The sequence below is a fragment of the Halichoeres trimaculatus genome, unplaced genomic scaffold (assembly GCF_033239565.1).
Source record: "Halichoeres trimaculatus isolate MK-OKI-2021-1 unplaced genomic scaffold, fHalTri1.1 fHalTri1_scaffold_9, whole genome shotgun sequence".
NCBI classification, from domain to species: Eukaryota; Metazoa; Chordata; class Actinopteri; order Labriformes; family Labridae; genus Halichoeres; species Halichoeres trimaculatus.
The window spans coordinates 25,815,354-25,836,137 of NW_027437188.1; the positions used below are offsets into that span (position 1 = coordinate 25,815,354).

The 20,784-nt window shown below is 38.4% G+C and overlaps 1 protein-coding gene across 2 annotated transcripts in view; it reads right to left on the minus strand.

The window, feature by feature from the left end:
• The window catches only part of cadm1b (cell adhesion molecule 1b), a 212,451-nt gene extending 199,999 nt beyond the window's left edge, over positions 1–12,452 (minus strand). Inside the window, exons 1-2 of one of the 2 annotated variants that reach the window (XM_074679003.1) lie at positions 12,362–12,452; positions 11,363–11,450 (exon numbers count right to left, since the gene is read on the minus strand). In XM_074679003.1, coding sequence (XP_074535104.1) covers positions 11,363–11,411 — 49 coding nt within the window. In that variant the 5' untranslated portion in view covers positions 11,412–11,450; positions 12,362–12,452. Of the gene's footprint in view, positions 1–11,362; positions 11,451–11,927 lie in introns of both variants that reach the window. The other variant, XM_074679002.1, reaches the window with a different exon arrangement.
• Between the last annotated feature and the right edge of the window lie 8,332 nt (positions 12,453–20,784).

Here is a 20,784-nt window from a genome sequence, read left to right on the forward strand (position 1 = left end):
AGACAGTAAAACACAAGGTTTTCTTTTCAGCAAAATAATAAAAAATACATCTGGATATTCATTTACTTTTTTAGCTTGAGCTCAATGTGCAAACTGACACCGTGCCAGTTTGGTGAAGCCTGGCTGACAGACATGAACCCAAAGGAAATGTCTAGTTATAAAGCTTAAATATGAGATTGTGTTGAACCCGATGAATCTGAACTGTGAAATAAAAAGCTTAAGTACATACTTTATCTATTGTACTCTGTTCACCCATTAAGCAATATTTAGTTTTCTTGTTTCAAAATGTCTGAAGAAGTCTTTCTGCTAAGCCTGGTCAACAGTATCTGGCTCATATACTACAGTAAACCCTGTAGTATAGGCCACAAAAGCCCAAATAAAAAACACACTTTTTGCATAGAAAAAAGGTTTCACATTTCTTGCTGTGTGAACAGTTTTTTTTTTTTGGTTTTATCAAAGTCTGCAATGTTCAGGTTCGGTGCATTCCTTAAAACTACAAGTAAAGTAGTTCAGCTCCTCCGAGACTTTGATGTCAGGAAAGTATGGACTAACTAACCTCAAGCCACTCGCCCAGATTTTCAGACCCCCTCTGCTTTTCACTAAATGTTGTCAAATGTAGGAGTCACAGCAAGAAGTCAGTGACAAGCAAGTCTTTTGTTCTTGTTTTGGTTAAAATGTTTTACTTTTCTTATTAAGCCACATTGACCTTTGAATTCCATAAATAAGTCTTCTTTAAAGATGTAGTGCCAGAAATCAAACCCTAGTTACTTGTAATGAGTAAAACATTCTGCAAATGTGGTAAGAAAAAAATACTTGATGTGAGATTCTTGAACTAAAACATGAATCTCTTCTTAAGAAACCAAACTCTTGCTTTATAAAACTTTTTTTGTCTTGTACCTTAGGCAGATTTCTCTACTCGTTTGAATCAAAAGAGGCTTTTTTTATAGTCTCTCAAAATAAGATGTTTTTTTGGGGCTCTTTGGTTGATTATGTTTAAAAAAAAAAAAATTAAAGACACTTTTAGGAGGAATAAGATGAAAAAACTTGTTGGGTTCTGAGTTTGTGTAGTGCAGGTCAAGGTATGTTTACCCGTAGCAAACTGGTCAACGGTGAAAGATTCAGCTTCCTTTTCACACACAAAGAGCGCAGGACAAACCATGAACAACAAAGTGACAGAGCCCACTTTTACATGACAAAATGTAAAGTGCATCTTATATTACAAATTTTAAGAAATTGGCCAGGACTGCCTCAAAGGAAATAAATCCAATTCACCATATTTTCAAAAGAATACTAAGCTACACATTTAAGTCAAAGACAACAAGATGCCATATTCTGACCAGGTATAGTGCAAAAATGACCTGATTTGACCACAACACTTAAGTATAACTCACTATCAGAACTGATGGACACATGATGCAAGGTTAAAGCCCTCATCTGATTACAGCTGCAGAGACTACAGCTCAGCGGCGTTCTAATTAAACACAATGCTCAATGATTGCTTGTGGAAATCCAGGTCATAGGTCATTCACATCTGCAAATGTGAAATGAATAAGAATCTATTTCTAAATAAAACAGGTGAAACATGAGTCCAGAAAATAAAATACCAGTGCTTCTAAGGCGTTTTATTACCTCAGTAAATGTGTTTCCTATTTATGGACTCAATCTATAGCCTTAAGTCTACGTCAACGCAGTACAGCGCTTGTTCTGTAAATTATGGTCCCATTTAGAAAACAATTGACAACAAAGTCAGATACACACAAAGGTACAGCTAACTGTCAAGTCCACACAGGTAAGTCAGAAAAAAATGCTGAACCTGTGGCTTTAAAGTCAAGGTTCACAAACTTGTACGCAGTCTTATGTTTTGTGACTCAGTATATAATAACTACCTGCCATGTTCATGCTGTTATTTAAGTCTTGGCATTTCAATATGTCAAAATGGTGTTTTATGCTTAGAAAAGTGGATTTGTTATTTGCAATTTTACAAATTGACAGAAAATGACAGACTAGTGCATGGCTGAGCAGCAAGGAAAAATCATAATTCTTCCTGTTTATGAAAACATACAGGCTCCTACCTAAAACTATGCTGCTGGCCTTGGCAGACTTTTGCGTTCTCAGAGGCTTCTTGTAATTTAATACAAGACTAGATCAATTTCTTTTGCTGCAAATGTAACTGAACTAGAATAATATTTCATGTATTAAAGCAAAAGAATGAATATTCCAGCTCATTCATCCATCACAAAGGTGCTTGCAACAGACTGCAGATATTATCAGGAAATCTGAAAGGCTGAATAGGGATTAATATGAGATATCTGTATTAAAACATGTCCAGCTCTACAATCCAGCACCTGTCCGTTTCACAGTCACATGCTGTTCATTAAGTCTCCCTTTTCTCCGTCACTCATATCGCACCATGGCCGTAACTCAGCTGGGGACACGACTGATAACGGCACCATCACAGGCCCTTTCAATTAGTTTCTGAGATGAAAAATATATAATCCTCATCCTTCATGCCAGGATGCTTTCCCAGATTACAACACAGTCTGTATTAATCATAAAATTTATGAACCACAAGTCTGTGCTTGCATAGGCACTGCCAGTCATGTTGTCTGGCTCTGGGCACTGATAAGTACTTATGCACAAGCAGAACAAAGACAATTATGGGTTGAAGTGTTTGTTTATGTTTCTCTTCTTGGTGGTGTTTTGTTCTTAAAAATAAAAATTAAAGATGACTCATGGCACTGGCTCGACATTTGCAGAGAATAAGATGCTTGATATTTGTATGTGTACTTGTCATCCACTTAACTTTGGGTTTGAGTGAAGGAATTGAATGTTTGAAAAAATAATATGTAAGGCTAGACTATAAATACTGTTTCTTTAGTCTTTTTATCCAGTTTTTTAATCAGTAATTTTCTCAGCCACTTAGCTACATCCATGTAGCTACCATTTCGCATTTAGCAAAGTGAAAAAGGCTCATTTGTGACCAAACACCTCAAAAAGTCAACATGTTTTCCTTTTTGATAGGATGTGTACTTAACAATTCAGAAACTGATCAGGCCTCATCTTTTGAAAATGATGAGATCGCCATTAAAGGGATGAAGCAGCATGTTAGAGGCCAACCCCAAGTTACTTTATTTCTTGAACTTCAATATGCACATAGTTAAGGGTTCAAATTGCTTAGTTCATAAAAGTATATTTGAAAATTAAGTCATTTATTCCTCATATGTCACAAAACTGGCAGACATTCTTATCAGTGTGTCAGAAGGCATCAGTTAGTATGACCCTTTTCAGTGAAATTGTTTATAAATGTCATATATTCAATATTTGGCTTATTTTTTATGTTTTCTGAAAAATATGACAACATGGCTTTGGACATTATTTCACAAGAGTAACTTTTTAAAATTATTTTGATATGTCACAGCTGTATTCTCTGTAATGCTGAGATCCCAGGATAACTACTTAACTTTCTAGAGATCTGGAAAACAGAACAACACACTGGTTACGGCAAAGGGCTTTGTTTCTTCTATCCACACTATTATGATGAGTTATGCTTATTTTAATGTTTTTAACTTTTCAACTTTGGTAATACAGGTCTAGACACAGAGAAAATGACTGATAATAACTTGTTTTCACAGAAAAACAGAGTAAATGAATGTAACAGGGGAGCACTGGTGTATGGTTACACATTGGTATCAGTCAATATTTGTCCTGTTGACAGACAATGGCTCATCTGCAAATTATGTGCTATGTACCAAAGAGGTATAGCTGATGACTTCAGTGTGGGAGTATAACAGGGACTGTGTGTGAGATCAGGAACATGCAGTTTTTGAGACATGTAGTGATGTTTTAAGCGGAGACTATAACAACAGTATTTATGTACCTCAAGTCTCACAGCTCAGACACCAAGAATTACAAAGAAAAAACATCCGTTTCAGTCCTGGTGTCAGAGCTGGAAGTAGGTTAGATATTTTCTTAAACACTGATACTGGTGTCCATCTGGATTTTTTACTTTTAATTTACCTAAAAATGTATGGATGCATGAGCTTCCATTTAACGAAAGCAAAAAAAAATATGGAACACAAGCAGCTGCTAGCCTGCTAATTAATGCACACTAACAATGCTTAAGTGTCATTGTCCATAGGGATGCATACAAGGAATGCATAGATCAAGAGGCCATATATGCCACTGTTTCATAAACAGCATTGATGTCGTTTCATAAGAAAAGCAGCTCTGTAACGTAATGTGCAGAAGCTCAGCTCATTACCCCATCTCTTGCTCTCACATTCTCCTGCATATTTTCACACAACAGCAGTGGAGGGAAATACCTGCTGATTTACAGGTTATTTAGCCAAGTTGTCTGCTGGAGGTGAAAAGGAGAGGTACATGCTGCTCTAAAACCAGGAAATAAGTTATTGTGGTGCGGTCAACGGATGTGGCCTCCTTTTCACCCGCAGTCTGCAGGTGGAGGCAGCAGCGATGACAACACATCCTTATGGTAAACAATTAAGGTATTTAAAACTTGAGGTGCCATTTTGCTCGATTTTTGAAAGAACAAGTTGTTGCTGACAGGAGTTCTAGCTCAGATATATCTGATGTTTTTTAAAATGGGCTTTCCAAAAATCCACAAAAGAACACCTAAAGTATAATTTTATGAAACTTTTAAAGTTCCCTAAATCACTGTGTATTAAAGTTTTGAACATCAGGATACTCCAGTGATAAACGCTTGCAAATTAAGATATGTCTTTGAATTAAGATAACAAGCGTACCTCAAAGTATTATAGGAATTGTATTAGTGTAACTATCAGTGTTCTTTCACAGTGAAGACAAAAGATTTAGAGCTCCCCCTGCTGTCTGGCTGCAGTACAAATCATAAACCCACCTCTTTTGTGTTACCAGATTGAACATAGCCTCTTTGCAGACAGTTGCAAGGGTGTGGGTTCAAGTGTCAAGTGTTAAGTGTGGGCTGATAGGGAAATAAGCTGTTTTTTAAACAAGCCCTAAAATATTGTAAAAATCTGCTTTTTCTAGCTTGGTGTTTTTGTAGTTTCTGGTTTTTCTGCTAGCCAGCCTTGTTAGGGCCTGAATTGTAACAACAATCCAAAATGTTATGTTTCAGAAATGTAACAATACCCTAAAATGTAATAACTAAAAGTAACACGTTGTTACAATTTGGGCAGAAGTTATTACATACTTGGTGCTGCATTGTTTTACATTTTGGGTTAGTTATTTTTTGTGTTTTATTATTCTTATCTTTATCATCATTTACATTTTTTAAATTACATTTTAGGCTCAGCTTTTTTGTTGAATTATCCACCAGTTGTTACCTTTCATGTTTTTCTTTCTTTTTTTTCTTTTTAATTCCATTTTGGTTTGTTTTTACATATCAAGGTCTGACAAGCCTCCAGTGGACTCCTCAAGAACTGGAGTTTTTCTGTATGTATTTCTGTTCTTCTCAAACACCAGGTAAAGTGAGTATTTTGGTGAGCATTAAGGCATTAACAATATACCAGCTCTCATAGAGTCAGTCTTTTTGGCTTCCAGTTTTACAGTTGGTAGAACTGAAGGTACACTATTGTTCATTTTCATATATTTAATGGTTACAAGACATATATTCACCCTGAATACATATTAGATTGGGGCAATAATAATAATAGCATCAGTTTCAGCTGTGTTTTTAGGTGTACAACAGGGCTCTATTCGATCAAAAAACCCTGTTGTAATGCCCAATAAAACTTGAAATATCATTCTAATCTAGTGTTGTTCTATAATTGTGTCAGCATGTGTCTACAAACAGAACTAATTTGCAAGACAGTGGTTCGAAAATGGACATTTTGACAGTGACTGGCTCTCAGCTCGACAGCTCCTGTAACCTTGCAAAGGTTGTCTGTGCGGTCAGATTGGCCTTTCCTTTCAAGAAGAGAGAGACACTTCCATGAGTGACGGGCAGCAGAAAACTATGAAATGGCTAATTTTAGGCCCATCAGCTGAGCTATTTTTCTCTTGACATATTTCATGTCACTCATTGTTCTCTTGTGTATTAGCAGGACTCAAACTCGACTATCTCGCAGAAAGCACCCAAAGTGATATCTGCCGGTCTGTCTCTCTCCCCAGTTTGAGTTTGGGTAAAAACAAGAGTAAAGGACTGAAGTGAGAAGAACTCACAGCATCATCGTATGAGCCTTGCAAAAGAGCTCTGCATTGACTAGCTTTTCACTGGATCTTTTTTTCTTTCTTTTTTTTTTTTTTAAAAAAGGGCAATTTAATACCTTAATGAAGGCAATCCATTCTAAGAAATGTCAGCAGGATGAATTGAGAAGTATATGTCCTGACATTTTTAATTGTGGAAATGGGGTGAAAATCCGCTCCCTGAATTGAAAGTTAATGGACCAGGTGGATACATGCGGACAGCCGAGTCATCACAGTGTAATTAATTAGCAAGCATCATTTGCATTTCTTTTTTTTCCTTCTCTGAGTGAGAAAAACACAACACAAGGACACTTTGCTGTGTAAAATACACAGGGGGGCAGGTGTTATCAAATATCAAACCAGGACAATGCACAGTTTGTTTTGACTGATGATCATTTTTGAGTTCAAGACTGAGAAATCCAAAAGCACTACATATTTCCAAAAAACATTCCCAACACTCTCGCATATTCAACACAAAGGATATGCGCTCCACAAAACATATGCTGGATAACTTAGTTATAAGTGATTTAAAGCTGTGCTGATATTTTTAGGCCAGCTGTTACCACTTGTTTCCGGTCTTTGTGCTGAGTTACTTAACTAGGTTCAGGCTGTAATTGGGATATGGAGACTTTCATCATGTCTGAAATGGATGTTGTCAATCTTTCTCTGTGTATTTTATAAGTGTTGGATTTGCACAGCTTCCTGTAAGAAGCTAAGAACGACTTCAAAAAAGATCTCAGTCCCTGCCACACCGCCTGTAATTATCTGAGTGAGTCACCATCACTCACCAGAAATACCAAATCAAATGAAGGACCAGGATTAGCTCTTGCAACACCAATAGTTTGATGAGATAGAGGAGACGCATGCAGAATTTTTTACTGGGTAAACTACTCACTTATATTTGTGCACAAGGACAAATGAACAGTTTTCAGATTGCCATGTAGCTACACATGATTTTTATTTTTTTAATGTGTTTTTTTCTTTCTGCTCATGCTCATGGGACTGACTCTCCTCCAATGTTCGTCCATTCGCTATTTGTCTGCTGCTTTAGTGCTGATCCAAACATTTCAACACATATCTGATAGATTGCCATAAATACATTTTTTAACACTTTCATTCCCGAGAGAATGAAAACTCTGACTAAGTTAATCGATTTTCCTGTGGCCCCATCATGTGTTTGACAAGTGTGCTTTGGGTAAAGTTTTTCAGCAACTAGTAGAAAGACTCTTAGGCTGTATTCAGACCAGAAAAGTCCTTTGGTCCACTTGTTTGGTCCGGACCAAAAGCGGACATTATTTTTTTTGTTTGGAGCGGTTCTTATTCAGATTGTACTTTTTGCAAGTGGACTATATTCTGTAAACACATCCACGTGTGTGACGATCGGTGCTCTCATTGGACAGCACTGACAAAGGTGGCACACAGAATACAGACCCAGAAATGGAGGTAAACGTGTGTGTTTATGCTCTTATTAGAGCTGCAAAATCATTTTCAGTTTCAAGAGTAGTTCCTTCAAAGCAGGCTTAACAACACTGTTTCAAATTTTGGAACAGCGAAGGCGAATGCGCACAGCAAGGAGACGCTATGCTCTGCGTTTCCTGACCCACAACATGCTAGCAACAGCGTGGCTAAATAGAAGACGGAGGATCAGGTATGAACCAAAGACGGTTAGGTTACGGTGGCTCTATAGGCCCAAAAGGCGCATGTATCCTGTAGTTAGTTCGGATGGACCTTGGTTTGTATTCAGACCTGCACTGGAGAACCACGAACTGCACCAGGGTTCATTTGGAAGCGGACCGAGACCACCTCAAAAAAGTGGGTCTCGGTCCGGTTGTTTGGTCCGTACCAGGGTTCGTTTGTGTCTACTCACACCTGCATGGAAAGTCCGCACCAACGTGGGAAACGAACCCTGGCCCATTTGAAGTGGAGCAAACAGTCCAGGTCTGAATACGCCCTTGAATTTGGTTTAAGGAGAGCAGGCTGCATTCAGCCTTGGCTGTGCTTTATCAGGGGTAAGTCTAAGGCCCCGTTTACACGGAGACTCCCGCAACGATTCTTCCTTTGCGTTTTCAAAAGCCACCCGCGTTTACATGAGGACGGCGTGAAAACGATCCGCGTTCATACGACTCCAGGAGGAGAAGTCTCCTCTTCTGTTCTTTCTATTTCTGCCGTTTTGTTGTGTGAGACGGTCGGCAATCCAACCATAACGCGCATTACCGCCAACTACTGGTTCAACTGGAAATGTGGCTGAGCGCGGAGCCTTCACCTAAAACTGCGAGTGCGCATGCGGTGACGTCAGCGTTTCACCCTGAGACGCTCCGCTCTGTGTTTACACGAAGCTGGATGGAGGAGCGGATTCAGATCTTTCCACTCTGGGGAGCGTTTTCAAAAGTTTGCGTTTTCACTGAAAACGCAACGTGGTCTCATCTAAACGGAAGGCCAAAACGCAACGAAATGTTTGCGGAATCGACCGTTTTCGGCGTCGTGTAAACGGGGCCTAACAGGTCAAGGACCTTAGGCGACAAATTGGGTCTGTTTAGCTACCGGTTTTTAAAAACAAATAATCTTAGGCTCAGAAACTCTGCACACTATATGTGATGTGTTAATCTTTCTACTCGCTGCAAAATTCACAGTACAAGATAACATGGAGCTGACCAAAAGAGTGAGGAGAATTTTGGGGATCTTAACCTCTTGAAATAAAGAAAACACTGAGGGCAAAGAAAACATGGCAAGAGGCTGATTAAGTAGATATCCTGATTGCTTCTGGGTAAACTGGTGCAGAAAACGCTTCTGATGGTCATCGGAGAATCATAAGATTTGGCCCAGAAAACCATTTTTATATGGCCCGCCACTTGATATCAATTTATTGTAAAATCCAGCCCGCTGTGTTCATGTCCCTGTCAGAACTTCCAAGTTGACCATGATTGGTGCATATTTAGTGTGTGAACCCAAGCAGAACTGAACTCATGCTGGACTGATGTTTTAGCCCCCACTGCTAGACAGCACCATAGTATTACTGTCCTGGTTCGCAAGTTATGGCGCTAACATTAGCATTAGTGTTTCAGCCATGTCAGTGTGCAATATTATCTATGCAATAGTATCTACCTGTGCAATTGTATCTATCTCCATTTCACTGCTATCATGCCCTCTACTGCACTGTTGCACACTTGTATATTCTTAATGCTCCCTTGTACATATTTAATTTAACTTACTTTATCTTTATTTTAATTTTTATATATATACACCTTATCTCAGGTATCGCACCATCAGAGTTGTCTTTTAAATTTGGTTTTACATTGTGTATGTGTGTACACTGTGTATGATGACAATAAAAGCTTTCTATTCTATTCTATTCTATTCTATTCTATTAAGCTAGACGCCGTGTTTACTTGTTGCTTTTCCAAAATGTTCATCATATCATTTGTCTTATATATTTGAAGTATTTGGGTAACACATTTAACAATACGATAAACAATCTGAACATCACAATGAAAAGCACTAAACATAAATGAATTACACAAACTGCCAGGAAACACACAGGACCTCAAGAGGATTAAACGGAATATAGAGATAAATCGAGGTTTGTGATCTTAACCTTCATTTTATCTCAGATTACACAATCACTTCAAAGTGTAGAAGATATAATCTGGAAGCTTTTTGCGTTGCCCTTCTTTCACCATCATATGATAGAGGTTGAAATGAAGAATAGCATGAAAAATTAATGGAATCACTTCACAGATGGCACAAGCTTTCATGGTTTGAAATGTTTCTCAGATAGACTGGACATTGACAGGATTGCTATATATAACTCTGAGTAAAATATTTTTCATATTCTTTTTTTTTCTTGTGTGTGTGTGTGTGTGTGTGTGTGTGTGTGTGTGTGTGTGTGTGTGTGTGTGTGTGTGTGTGTGTGTGTGTGTTAACACCTAGCTCTCAAGTCTGCACTGGTTGTTGTTGACACATTTACTCAGAAGCACTTCAAACATTCTCTGTGAAAATGGTTACAAGACATTGGGTAACACTGAGACGTATCTGACCTCAGATTCCGGTCTTTGAGCAAAGTTGTTCAGGTTGTCAGTTTACTTATAGATGAAAAGAAAAGACAAGACATGATTGAGAGGCTTTGGATTGTGAGTGAGGTCAAAGGAAATGAGCAACAGGCAAAATTTCTTTGTTCTTATCTTTCTCACACAATCAATCTTAGTGAAAAAAGAGTGGTAAAAATATGAACACCTCCCCTTCAAAGTCCACCTTATTCTGTTTGAAGTCCATACACTTCAAAAATGAGGTGCTTCTTTGCTCTTAGCTCCTGCTTGACTTGGAGTAAGAGTGATGCAAAATAGAAGAAATTCGCTCTTAAAATAAAGAGAACAACAGTACCATACATATAAAAACAGTTATCATCTACAAGGTCACGATACAAGTCTAAAATGTAACACTCAGAATGGGTTTCTTCGCAGTGTATACTGAGATTGTATTTTCTGTAGCTACAAGTTGTGCAAAAATGTATAGAAGGTGTGTTATTCATCTATTTCCATCACAGACTACAGACACGACTGAAAACACCTCTGAACTTGTGTGTCTCTGTCATCTGTGTCTTTCATGCAGTAGCCTCCAAGCTAATGAGCGGTCCACTTTTGAGCCGGTTCATTTTGAACTCATTAGCATTCCTGAGCCTGGATTTCCCTCAGCTGAGAGAAAATTAGGATATGAGTGGAATTCAGTGGAAATGTCTAAAATAAGACACAGCTTTGAAGCTATACATCTGACATTTTGGGAAATATGCTTGTTCGCCCACGGCTAGAGTGTCAGAATGAGAGGAATTTATGGGCTAACACTCTCATAGTGTAGGTTACAGCCAGGAATCAGTTAGCTTCAGGCCAGTGCAGGGACCTTAGTCAGGCAGGTGCCCACAATTTTAAAAAGAGCATGTTTAACTACAACTACAACAACGATAAGGCAAATGGAAAATGACTACTTGAAAACTATTTTGTCAAATTATTTTTGATTGATTGCAAAGCCTTCAAATATTGGTTGGTTCCTACTTCTTAATTGCAAGTTTTTTTTTGTTTGTTTGTTTTTTTTGCTTTTATTAATATATTTCATAGTACTCCAGACAAGTTAGGGAGTCATAGGGATGTCATTTGTCATTGTAAGCAACTGGTGTGTGCTTTATTCCTACCTGTTTGCTCTTTTTCACCCAGATGTTCAAAGATCTTCTGCCTAAGCATCCTCACAAAGCTCCTTCACTGTCCTCTCATAAGGCATCCCTGCACATTGCAAAGAGGAACATTAATGTCATTATAATTTAGAAGCTTTAATCACTTTTTTTTTATTCTGCATGTTTTTTGAACTGGATAATTATTTCTTATTCTCAAACCAATATAATCAAAATTATGCAGAAATGATCCGCACTTTAAAGGAGATGCTGAACAGCTCAAACACTTTAGTGTACACCAGTACAAAATTGCTGTATTTTTCCATTAAAAACATAAAAACCCACTACGGTCACTGAAATAATAATGATAAGAAACCCGAGAATTAACTAATAAAATTCAGGTATTGCTTTTGAATTGTGATTTATCAGAAAAAATTTCAAGAAACAAACTAATGCAACTGGCCTTGACAAAAACCTTGCATATCAATTGTTCACAATGGCTGAATTTTAACATTACTAATGAGACAATTAAGATTGCATCAGGGCGGAGCACTTCAAGATCTCTCGCTCTTTCTACCTCTTTCCCCACCCCCTCTCCGTCTTTCCGTGCTGTCCTTTTTCTTTATATCCTTTGAAAACGGGAGATGCTCAGGAAAGCAGAAAAGCAGCTGGTGAGTAGGTCCTCATCTGACGCTCCAAAATTTGATGCAAGGTCGAAGTTCATGCAGTCCATGCGTCAGGCTAGCTTAATAAGGCTTTAAGATGTGCGTTTGCCCTTCCAAGGCAAGCACTTCAAACAAGTGCGACAAACTGAATCGAGATTTGTATTTCGACCTTGTGCTGGCTTTAGAGAATCAAATGAGGAAACCTAACAGTTGTGCAGCTTGTTTAGTAGAGGCAAAATCCTTTTCTGTCAGGGTGTGACAGTAGGGACTTTTACTTGTAAAGTTGTATTTCTATGGGGTTAACGCGTTACATGTCAATTAAAGTTATAACTGAATAAAAGTTATTATTCACGCTTACCTGCAGCATTAAAAATCCTTTCATGTAAAGAAATCTCTCATCCTTGTGTGTGTAGCTGCCTGTCCGGCAGGTGACCTAAGGTGAAAAGTCAATAGGTCATGTGACGTCAGTTATCGGTTGCTAGCTCGTTTTATGTGTAGCACAATTAATCTCGTCGTTATTTTGGCTTTCTCGACGGGGACAGAAATAGGCATTCAACAAGAGCCCCCAGAACAAAATTGCGTTAAATTACAACTTATTTTCAGAGCCGTTCAGTCTTACCGATGGAAGAAGCAATTAAAGGGCAGGTGTTGAAGCATACGCAGCACCACTTGTTGCAGGTGCGCAGCTAGCCTAGCACAATGGCTGGACCCAGGAGCTAACAGGTATGCTCTGTATGGCTTTGATCTTTTTTCTGAGAGGGGTGCAAAAATCATCTACTGTATAAAATAAAATGCAGGCTATGCTGCGTCTGTAATCGAATACTACTTACTTTTATGTAAGACACAAATTTAGCAACAACAATAATAGTAATAATGATAAAAAGTGAATGTTTTGTGGCATTTTTACAGGAATCTAAAATCTGCAGGAAAATATAGTCAATGTCAGTGTTCTTTAAAGTTAGCATTGCAAAACGCTGTAGGAGCTTTGTAAAATGACTTTTAAATTCAAAAACTGTTTAAAACCGCTTATATCATCTATTAATGTAGAAGTATGACAAAAAAGAGGTTATATAAGCCATGGAAAAAAGATTTTTTTCTGTTTCTCCATAGACCTTTATATTCATCCTGGGGTTTAGTTCTTTATAATTTAATAAAGTCCAATGATATTTTTTTTTATTGTAGAATCTTAGTCTATAAATTCTTTTAAATTCTCTTTATATTTCTTTTTAGCATCTTGGAGTATTAATTGCTTTTATTTATTGTTAACTTTACTCTTTAGTTGTCTTATTTTAGCTATTTAGAATGTTACTTTCTCTGTATTTTAGCTTGGCTAAATGTTAAACTGTTTAAATAAACAGTTTTTTCTTCTTTTTTGGGGTGACCTGTTGGTGTATTACCAGGTCAGGGGGTTGCTGGTCTCCAGCACCACTTTTTTTTTTATTTATGTATTTATTTTTTAGAAAACGCTGAGAAGTGTTAATATATGGATCCCGGCTTGGAGTTTTTATATGTTAAATGCAGTAAAGTCATAGTTATCAGTATATGACAGGACAGGCAAGCAGTGTCTGAGAGGATTGTTTGGGACTGACTCTCCTGTTTTGGTTTGTTATTTGGTGTATAAGTTTAATACAGTGAACTTATACACCATACACCATAGTGAATAAGTGTTCAGTTTTGGATGCAGCCTATTTCTTTGCAGTCTGCAGTGACTTCCAGGATTCGTAACACGTTGCCAAATGATTATAAAGCTTTCTCAAACAGTAAGCTGTCTTACTTAGACTTTTTACTGTTTAAACATATGCATTATAGAATAGTAATAAAAAAAGATTAGAGGCTCTTGTCACTGCATGGAGCCAAGATCTTTTTGTCAGACTATGCTACGCTAAGCCAGTTGGCTGCATGATGTAGAATCTAATTGACAGGAAATAAGAAAGTGTGATAAGTTAGTGTTAAATATCCAAGATAAGGCTGTGATTTTGGACAGTAAATCATATGATCATGCCAAACCCCCCTTTTTTAAATGACTATGATTTTTCCAGCAGTTAAGGTCCAAATTGGTTTGTTTGCAAGTTTTTGTTTCATGAGGTTAAGCTTTGCAACTCTCCTGTCGTGTGCATGTGGACAACTCTGTAACACAAACACACCTTAAATGTTTCCAACTGGGTGTCTGTGTGTGGTTAACACAAACCTTATTTTCAGACCCAATCTGAAGGCACATTGAAAAGCCCACTGGAGTTATAGGGGAGGACTGCAGCCAACGAACCATGGCAGAGTTAACTTCCAGGTTGGCTTTCAGGAAAGCAGCCCCGCTGGTCTCGAGAGGCCTGTTGAGGCCATAACATTATTCACATAAACACTGCACATTGGAAAACCTGTTAAAGTAAGACTAAATGGACAAACACACCCAGTCCAGCTAAGATCTTAGTGAGTTAAAGTTGTTAAAGCACAAACGTGCAGATAGCACAAAGCATCAAAGAAATCATCTGTTACAGGTAAAATTAATTCATTCTTAGACTACATTTCCTCTTAGGTATCCTGATAGTATAGCATAGCTTGTGTTTTCATTTAGTTTATCACGTTATCCATTTCAGGAATATCCTTTTGATCACTCCCATTTTATGCATGTCTCATATTTTACTTGAACACCCCTCCGTGTTTGAGTTCTGCTGAACATCTTGCAGGCAGCTTGATGACTGAGAGTGCTGTTCTGCATAGCCTGGGGTTTGAAATGGGGTTTGAGTATGTAAGAGGCTTGTCATACATCTTGAGTTAGATCCAAAGTGACAGGCTTCTTGAAAGACTGAGGATCTGATGTGAACTGTCATAGCACATTACAGAAGCTGGTGCTTACTGGGACTGGTTTACGGGATGTTTGAGCAGTTTGCACTGAATGTCTGGAAATTAGACTGTTACTCTAATTGTTAATACCCTTTATAAATAACGACAAGTGCGTTTGGAAAGGAGCCTGTTTTCTTGTGTCGTGATGGATGCATGACACTAAGTAGCTCTTTGCCACCTGTTCATAAGAAACATCTGTGCTGAACTCGTTTCATATGATTATCAGATGTAATTTAGGTGTATTTCAGGCATTTAGTGCTGCAGTTTGTCTATTATTGTGGTGTGTGAATGAGGCACATTGGATGAGCGTGTGTTGGTGACATTGATTGCTGTTTGTGGAGCATATTACACTAAGGTACAAAAAAGAGGGGTTTTATAGGTACTATTTGAAGCAATTCATGTGTTTTTATAGCTTTAATTTCCCAATTGTGAACAGATTGTAACACAGCCTTGACAATAAGACTAAGACTGTCTCCCTTAGGAGTTTCTCTGGTTGTAAAATGTGGAGTTAGGTGATACCATGCTCCAGCTCCCCCACAAAAAGTGAATAATTCTGGTGGTACAGCTAGCTAAAATAATCTTTGATATTCAGTCCATCCAAAGTGCGCCAAGGAAATTTTTGGATTAAGTGAATAGTCTGGCTTTAAAAGCAATTTTACCTAGTAAGTACAATAATGCCTTCTTTACACTATTTGTTATGAATGAGTTGGACAAACTCATATTTGTTATATTGCATGGATAAGTTTGAGTTGGGGCTACTTATATTTATTGAATGGAAATCCTGCCCACAATTATTATAATTATTAATTATAAACAAAGACTAAAATGAAAGATTAAATTTGGGGGAAAATACTGATTTAGAATTGTTTAAAAAAAAAAAAACAGATCCTTTGATACAACAATTTACATCCCACCCGTAGTGGCAAGTTAATTTGGCTTGGTGTGTGTGTGGTTTCCAATACTTCTGAGAACTGCAGTTTTTAGCACTGCCGCTTTGCCTCATAGTTTTAGACTGGTTACAGCTTGGCTTGTGTGCAAGTAGAAGCTACAAGACCCTGGCATTTTATTGATACTGATCACTGAAATGCCAAGAAGAACAAGATTCCTAAAAGCTCCTCATTGTACCTTTAATATACTGATACCGTCATCAAAAGTTGAGACAAAAACATTATGGAGTACTTTGTTGCTGCCACCAGTTTGGATTCGAAACAGAAGAGAAAAAGTATACAACATTTGTCCAATATTCAACTTTAAAACTTCCAGTTCTGCTGTTTTAAAACTGGAACTCCTCAACTTTTCCAAAGCACAAGTAGATTAATGTAAACCGCCTCATGTCTGCCGCCAGCTTGGGTTTTGGGTATATGTATCTGCACAGTTGGACACACAGTTGCAAGTGGAAAAAAAAAGTGTGAAAACAAAATGAACACAGAAATCGCCAAGCTGTAGGGGTGAGATTTTCCAAAATAAACAGGGGAAAAAGCCCTAAATCCAAAAAAAAAAAAACAGAAAAAAAAACAAACACACACCCACACTAAGTCTAATAAATATCACTGCAGTTGCACTGGCCTGTGCGCTGAACCTCCCGTCCAGCTGGACGGTCAGTTTTGGGGCCAGACACCACAGGCACACTAGGAAAATCTATTATCCTCTATTTTCCAAATTACACCGCTTTTACAGTAGAGGGGTGATCAACATTAGTTCTCATTAACTCTTAATTTCATTTGTACACTGTCCATGCATGAATAATAAAACAGGGAGAATGTCTGTGGAAAGTGGGATATTTTGAGTGGAGAAATGCTGCCCCCTTAAGGCAGAGAGAACTCAATACATGTGCAGAAGTATTTCAGGACATGTTGCTGTTCCATTAAAAGGCAGAACTTCTATGTAATGATATTTTACATCTGTAGGTGGCAGCAGATATCTGTTATACATCAACAATGACTTATAATGTTTGGTGTGGTGTGACTGTTTGGTTGTTGTCCTCAATGAAGGCTGGCTTCCTAACGCACATCATGAGAAAAAGAAGAAGCATTAGGCACACAGTGCAGGATTAGAATTATACCTACAACTTTTACAAAGAAAAACAGGTCAAAAAGGCTAAATGATGCTAAGGTTGAATCTAAGATTCTTTAATGCGCATTTAATTTGACATGTTTGAAGCTTGCTGTCCAGTGTTGGTTGCATTATGTCATTAGTCAATCAAAGCTTAGCTTCAAACTTCACTTTGAATTTTTAAACCGCCAGAGGAACAGAAAAGAGGCTCTCTTTTCAAACACTTCAGCTGGCTTTTTCTGATATCTCTGTGCGTTTTCATGATTCAAACCAATGTTTTGTGTGTCCTGGCTCTCTCTGTCATGTGGTGAGAGAATTTTTTCCTGCGCTCTGGGTTACACTGATGAAGCCGAGGTGATGTGTTGTCACTCCTCTGGCAGTCACACACTGAACCATCAGTTGAACTAAGCCTTCTTTGTACTTGCTGATGATGAAAGTTTGTTGGAGCATTACAATGACATCTGGCTACGACACCTTACGTGTACAGCAGCCGAGCCGGGCTGCAGTGGTCTAGATGTGTTGTGTAAATCATCTGAAAAGAATGAAATCTTTTATGACATGAGAAGCTGTGTACTACTGGACACAGCATCCTCTCTTTCTGCTGTTACATAATGAATATGCATATGGCAGAGCCTGTGTGTCCCAGTGTGTGCTGATGTGTGTGGTTGTATGTGAGCTTAGTCAGACTCCTCCACATCTCTGCCTCCGCAGATTAATATCTGCAGTCCACAAAGGAGCCCTGTGTGCCTTGCAGGACAGACTCTCAGGACAATGAATCCACTGTCTGACAACACCCTCTCCCACTCAAGCTAACTGATACCAAGCCCTTAGTCCTGAGATTAGAGGACGCTTAGTCTTCCTGCTCTAAAGGTGATAACTGAATGACGGAGCCGTGCTCCGAGCTCTCTCAAAGCCCTTCCCAGAGTTATTCATCTTCACTGCACGACATTAAATCAAGCGGACTGATAGCTGGGGCACTTTGTGGCAAGCTACTTTCAAGTTCATAGATGACAAAAAGGACTCTCACTTCAGTGATCTGTCTTTGTTTATTCAAAGGAACACACAAAATTCAACTGAAATGAAAAAGGAACTGATGATGTGAGAAAGTCTTTTGTCTGCCAGGATGATGCTGCATTTCTCACACCACAGTGTGTTTTTGTTTGACTCTCTTTCGCCTGATTTAAACTGTAATTGATTATGTAATAAATACTGGAAGAGTCAGAAAGAGAGATAGGGTCTTCTCTTAACAAAGCCATCCAGTCATTGTACCTTCTCTGTTTTTACCTATTAGTCACACTCGTATGCACTGAACATTGAGATTTCATTCCCCTCTGTGTGCAACTGACCCCTGCCTGAACTGGATACTCATGTTCAGTGCCGTACAGTATGTGGCCTTCTGTTACAGTAGTGGAGGAGGGAAGAGGAGCTATTTTAAAACCTCCTACAGTGGAGGAGGCTCACATGTATCCTCCCTGGGAAACATGCGGACAGTTTGGCCAGCACAGCCGTATTAAATCATGAATACACCGCAGAAAGATAAATGGAGGTAGATTTGGTAATTATCACAGCAAACATAGATTTAAATGCCGTGCATGTGTGCGTGGAGGTCTGAGCTTGAGAGACCTTGCTTCTCGCCTGTGTGGTCATGGCTGTACAGGGTGTGAGAGGATGAGAGGAGGCAGAGAGACACAGCACAGAGGAAAAACAGAGCGATAGAAAACACAAAATAACTTGAGGCGGCATGCTGGGTAATGAAAGGAGCATTTGAAGTTGCACGGGGTTGTACATGTTTTTTTAAAATGACTCAACACTCACTCCAGCGCCAAACTGAAAAACAGATTAAATATACCAGCATGTACAGTCTACTACCATTAGCACAAACACTATATATGACTGAACGTTAGATATAGAGCCAAGTAGATGTTGGCTAGGTTTTGAAAGGGCTTCTGGGAGATGTAAGTGGATGAAAGAGTGTTTTATCTGTGCTTCACAAAAAAGTAGACAACATATGGAGCTGATGACTCATAGAAGTAAGGGTTCTTCGGCAAAGTTCATTGTGTATGCAGACGATAAACCCATGTCGGGTCCCAAATTTACTGCTACATACAAGTTGAGAGTAATAGTAGTAGATAATACTGTAGATCCGAACCGGTGTCAATGCATCATTGATCTTTCTCATAGCACTGAAATCCTGGGAGTGGGATCTAGGAACAGTAACTTCTAAAGAATGTCTAGGATTAGCATCCACGCTATACATACCTCCCTTTAGCATGAGTTAATTCAGTTCTGTCCCAGATGTGGTGACCCATTCTCATTAAGGCAAATGTTTTGGTCTTCCCTCTTCTTGGTAAATTTATTGTCTAATATATTTTCCTGCCTTCCTGTTCTTTGGGATTTGTGCCACTGATGCACAGACATAGCAAACGCATTCAGCAGCCTCACAGTGCTCAGAGTTTTCCAAATGAACAGGATGTTTTTTGACTCTCTTTCCCTCGAGGAGATGGGTACAAACTTGTCCTTGGTCCAACTTGAGCCAACCAGACACAGATTGAAATTGTTTGCTAACGTGTTTACCTAAGTGTGGTATGTAAAGTAACTGATTCTTAGATGTACTTTGTAAGCCTGGGAAATCATTGATTTAGCTTTTAAAGTCGCAAGTTCAATACTGATACCTTTGCTTTGGTATCGGCTTGTACTGATACCGATCCGATCAGATGCCATTGTTGGTGAAACAAACATGAAATACCTCCAAACTAAAACACTGTGGTTATCTTCATTCATGCTATGTTATTAAGATGAATACATCAGGCCTATGGATTGGCTGTCACAGATATCTGATCTGTAATTTTCAGTCTGTATCGGACTGTTACCAGATACCAGGATTGGATTGATGCATCCCCAGCATAGCATCCTGTTGTGTTTTACTCCCTCCTCATTCACTCACAGGCAGCACATAAAATCATCGCAATCTGCAATAGCAGCAGACTCATGCAGTTCATGCAGTTGTTTTGCAAGCACAATGACCACTGAAGAATGAACGGCTGTTCCTTTTGGACACAACCAGGCTGAGAATCTGACAAATGGAGAAAAAAGCCTTCTGCTCAGAAAGTATGATTTCATCTAAGTTAAGGAAAAACAGGATGCAGGGTGAGGCAGAGGTTACTCCGCTACAGTTGGGCTGAATCTGTCTTCAGGCAGTTGAGATGCAGGCAACGGACAGTAAATGATGGTACTTCAGAACAAACAAAGCTTTAACATCTTCATAAAACTCCTCAAATAAAGATATAAAACTTAAAAATGTATCAAATGTTACTGAAACTGCTTCAGTCTGAGATTAAATCTCTGCAGATGGTTTTTCATTCAGTGCAACATTAGTATCGCACCACCACAGATATGGCTGTTCAGAGATTTTCATAGCCTTTTTTTAAAATTCTAAACATATTTCTTTAGTTGATTGTTTATACAAACAAATGCACCAATCCAAATGAGTGGAAATGTGTGAAATGAAGCACTCACAGAGTGCTGTTGTAGCTTGCCACAGTGGTTCCCAGTTAGGAGTCACAAATGACTGAAAGGGGGTTGCATAACGCTTTTCAAGATTAAAAAAAGAAAGAAACTATTTAGATTTAGATCTATTTAGATCTATTTAGATTTATATACATTATTGTAATAGTTTCAACAAAAATACAGGCTAAATAAAAAAAAAAGACATTGCAAAAATTGTTTTATCTGTTTATTTTTTTGCCACAAGACCCCCAAGGTGACTAAACCACAGCATCGATGGCAGCGACTTAATGTGGGAAACTCAGCAACTTGTGCATGCAAGGTTGTCGAAAGTTTTACTACTCCACTAAGTTATCTTTTTTTTTTTTGTTTTGATAGTTTTTGTCT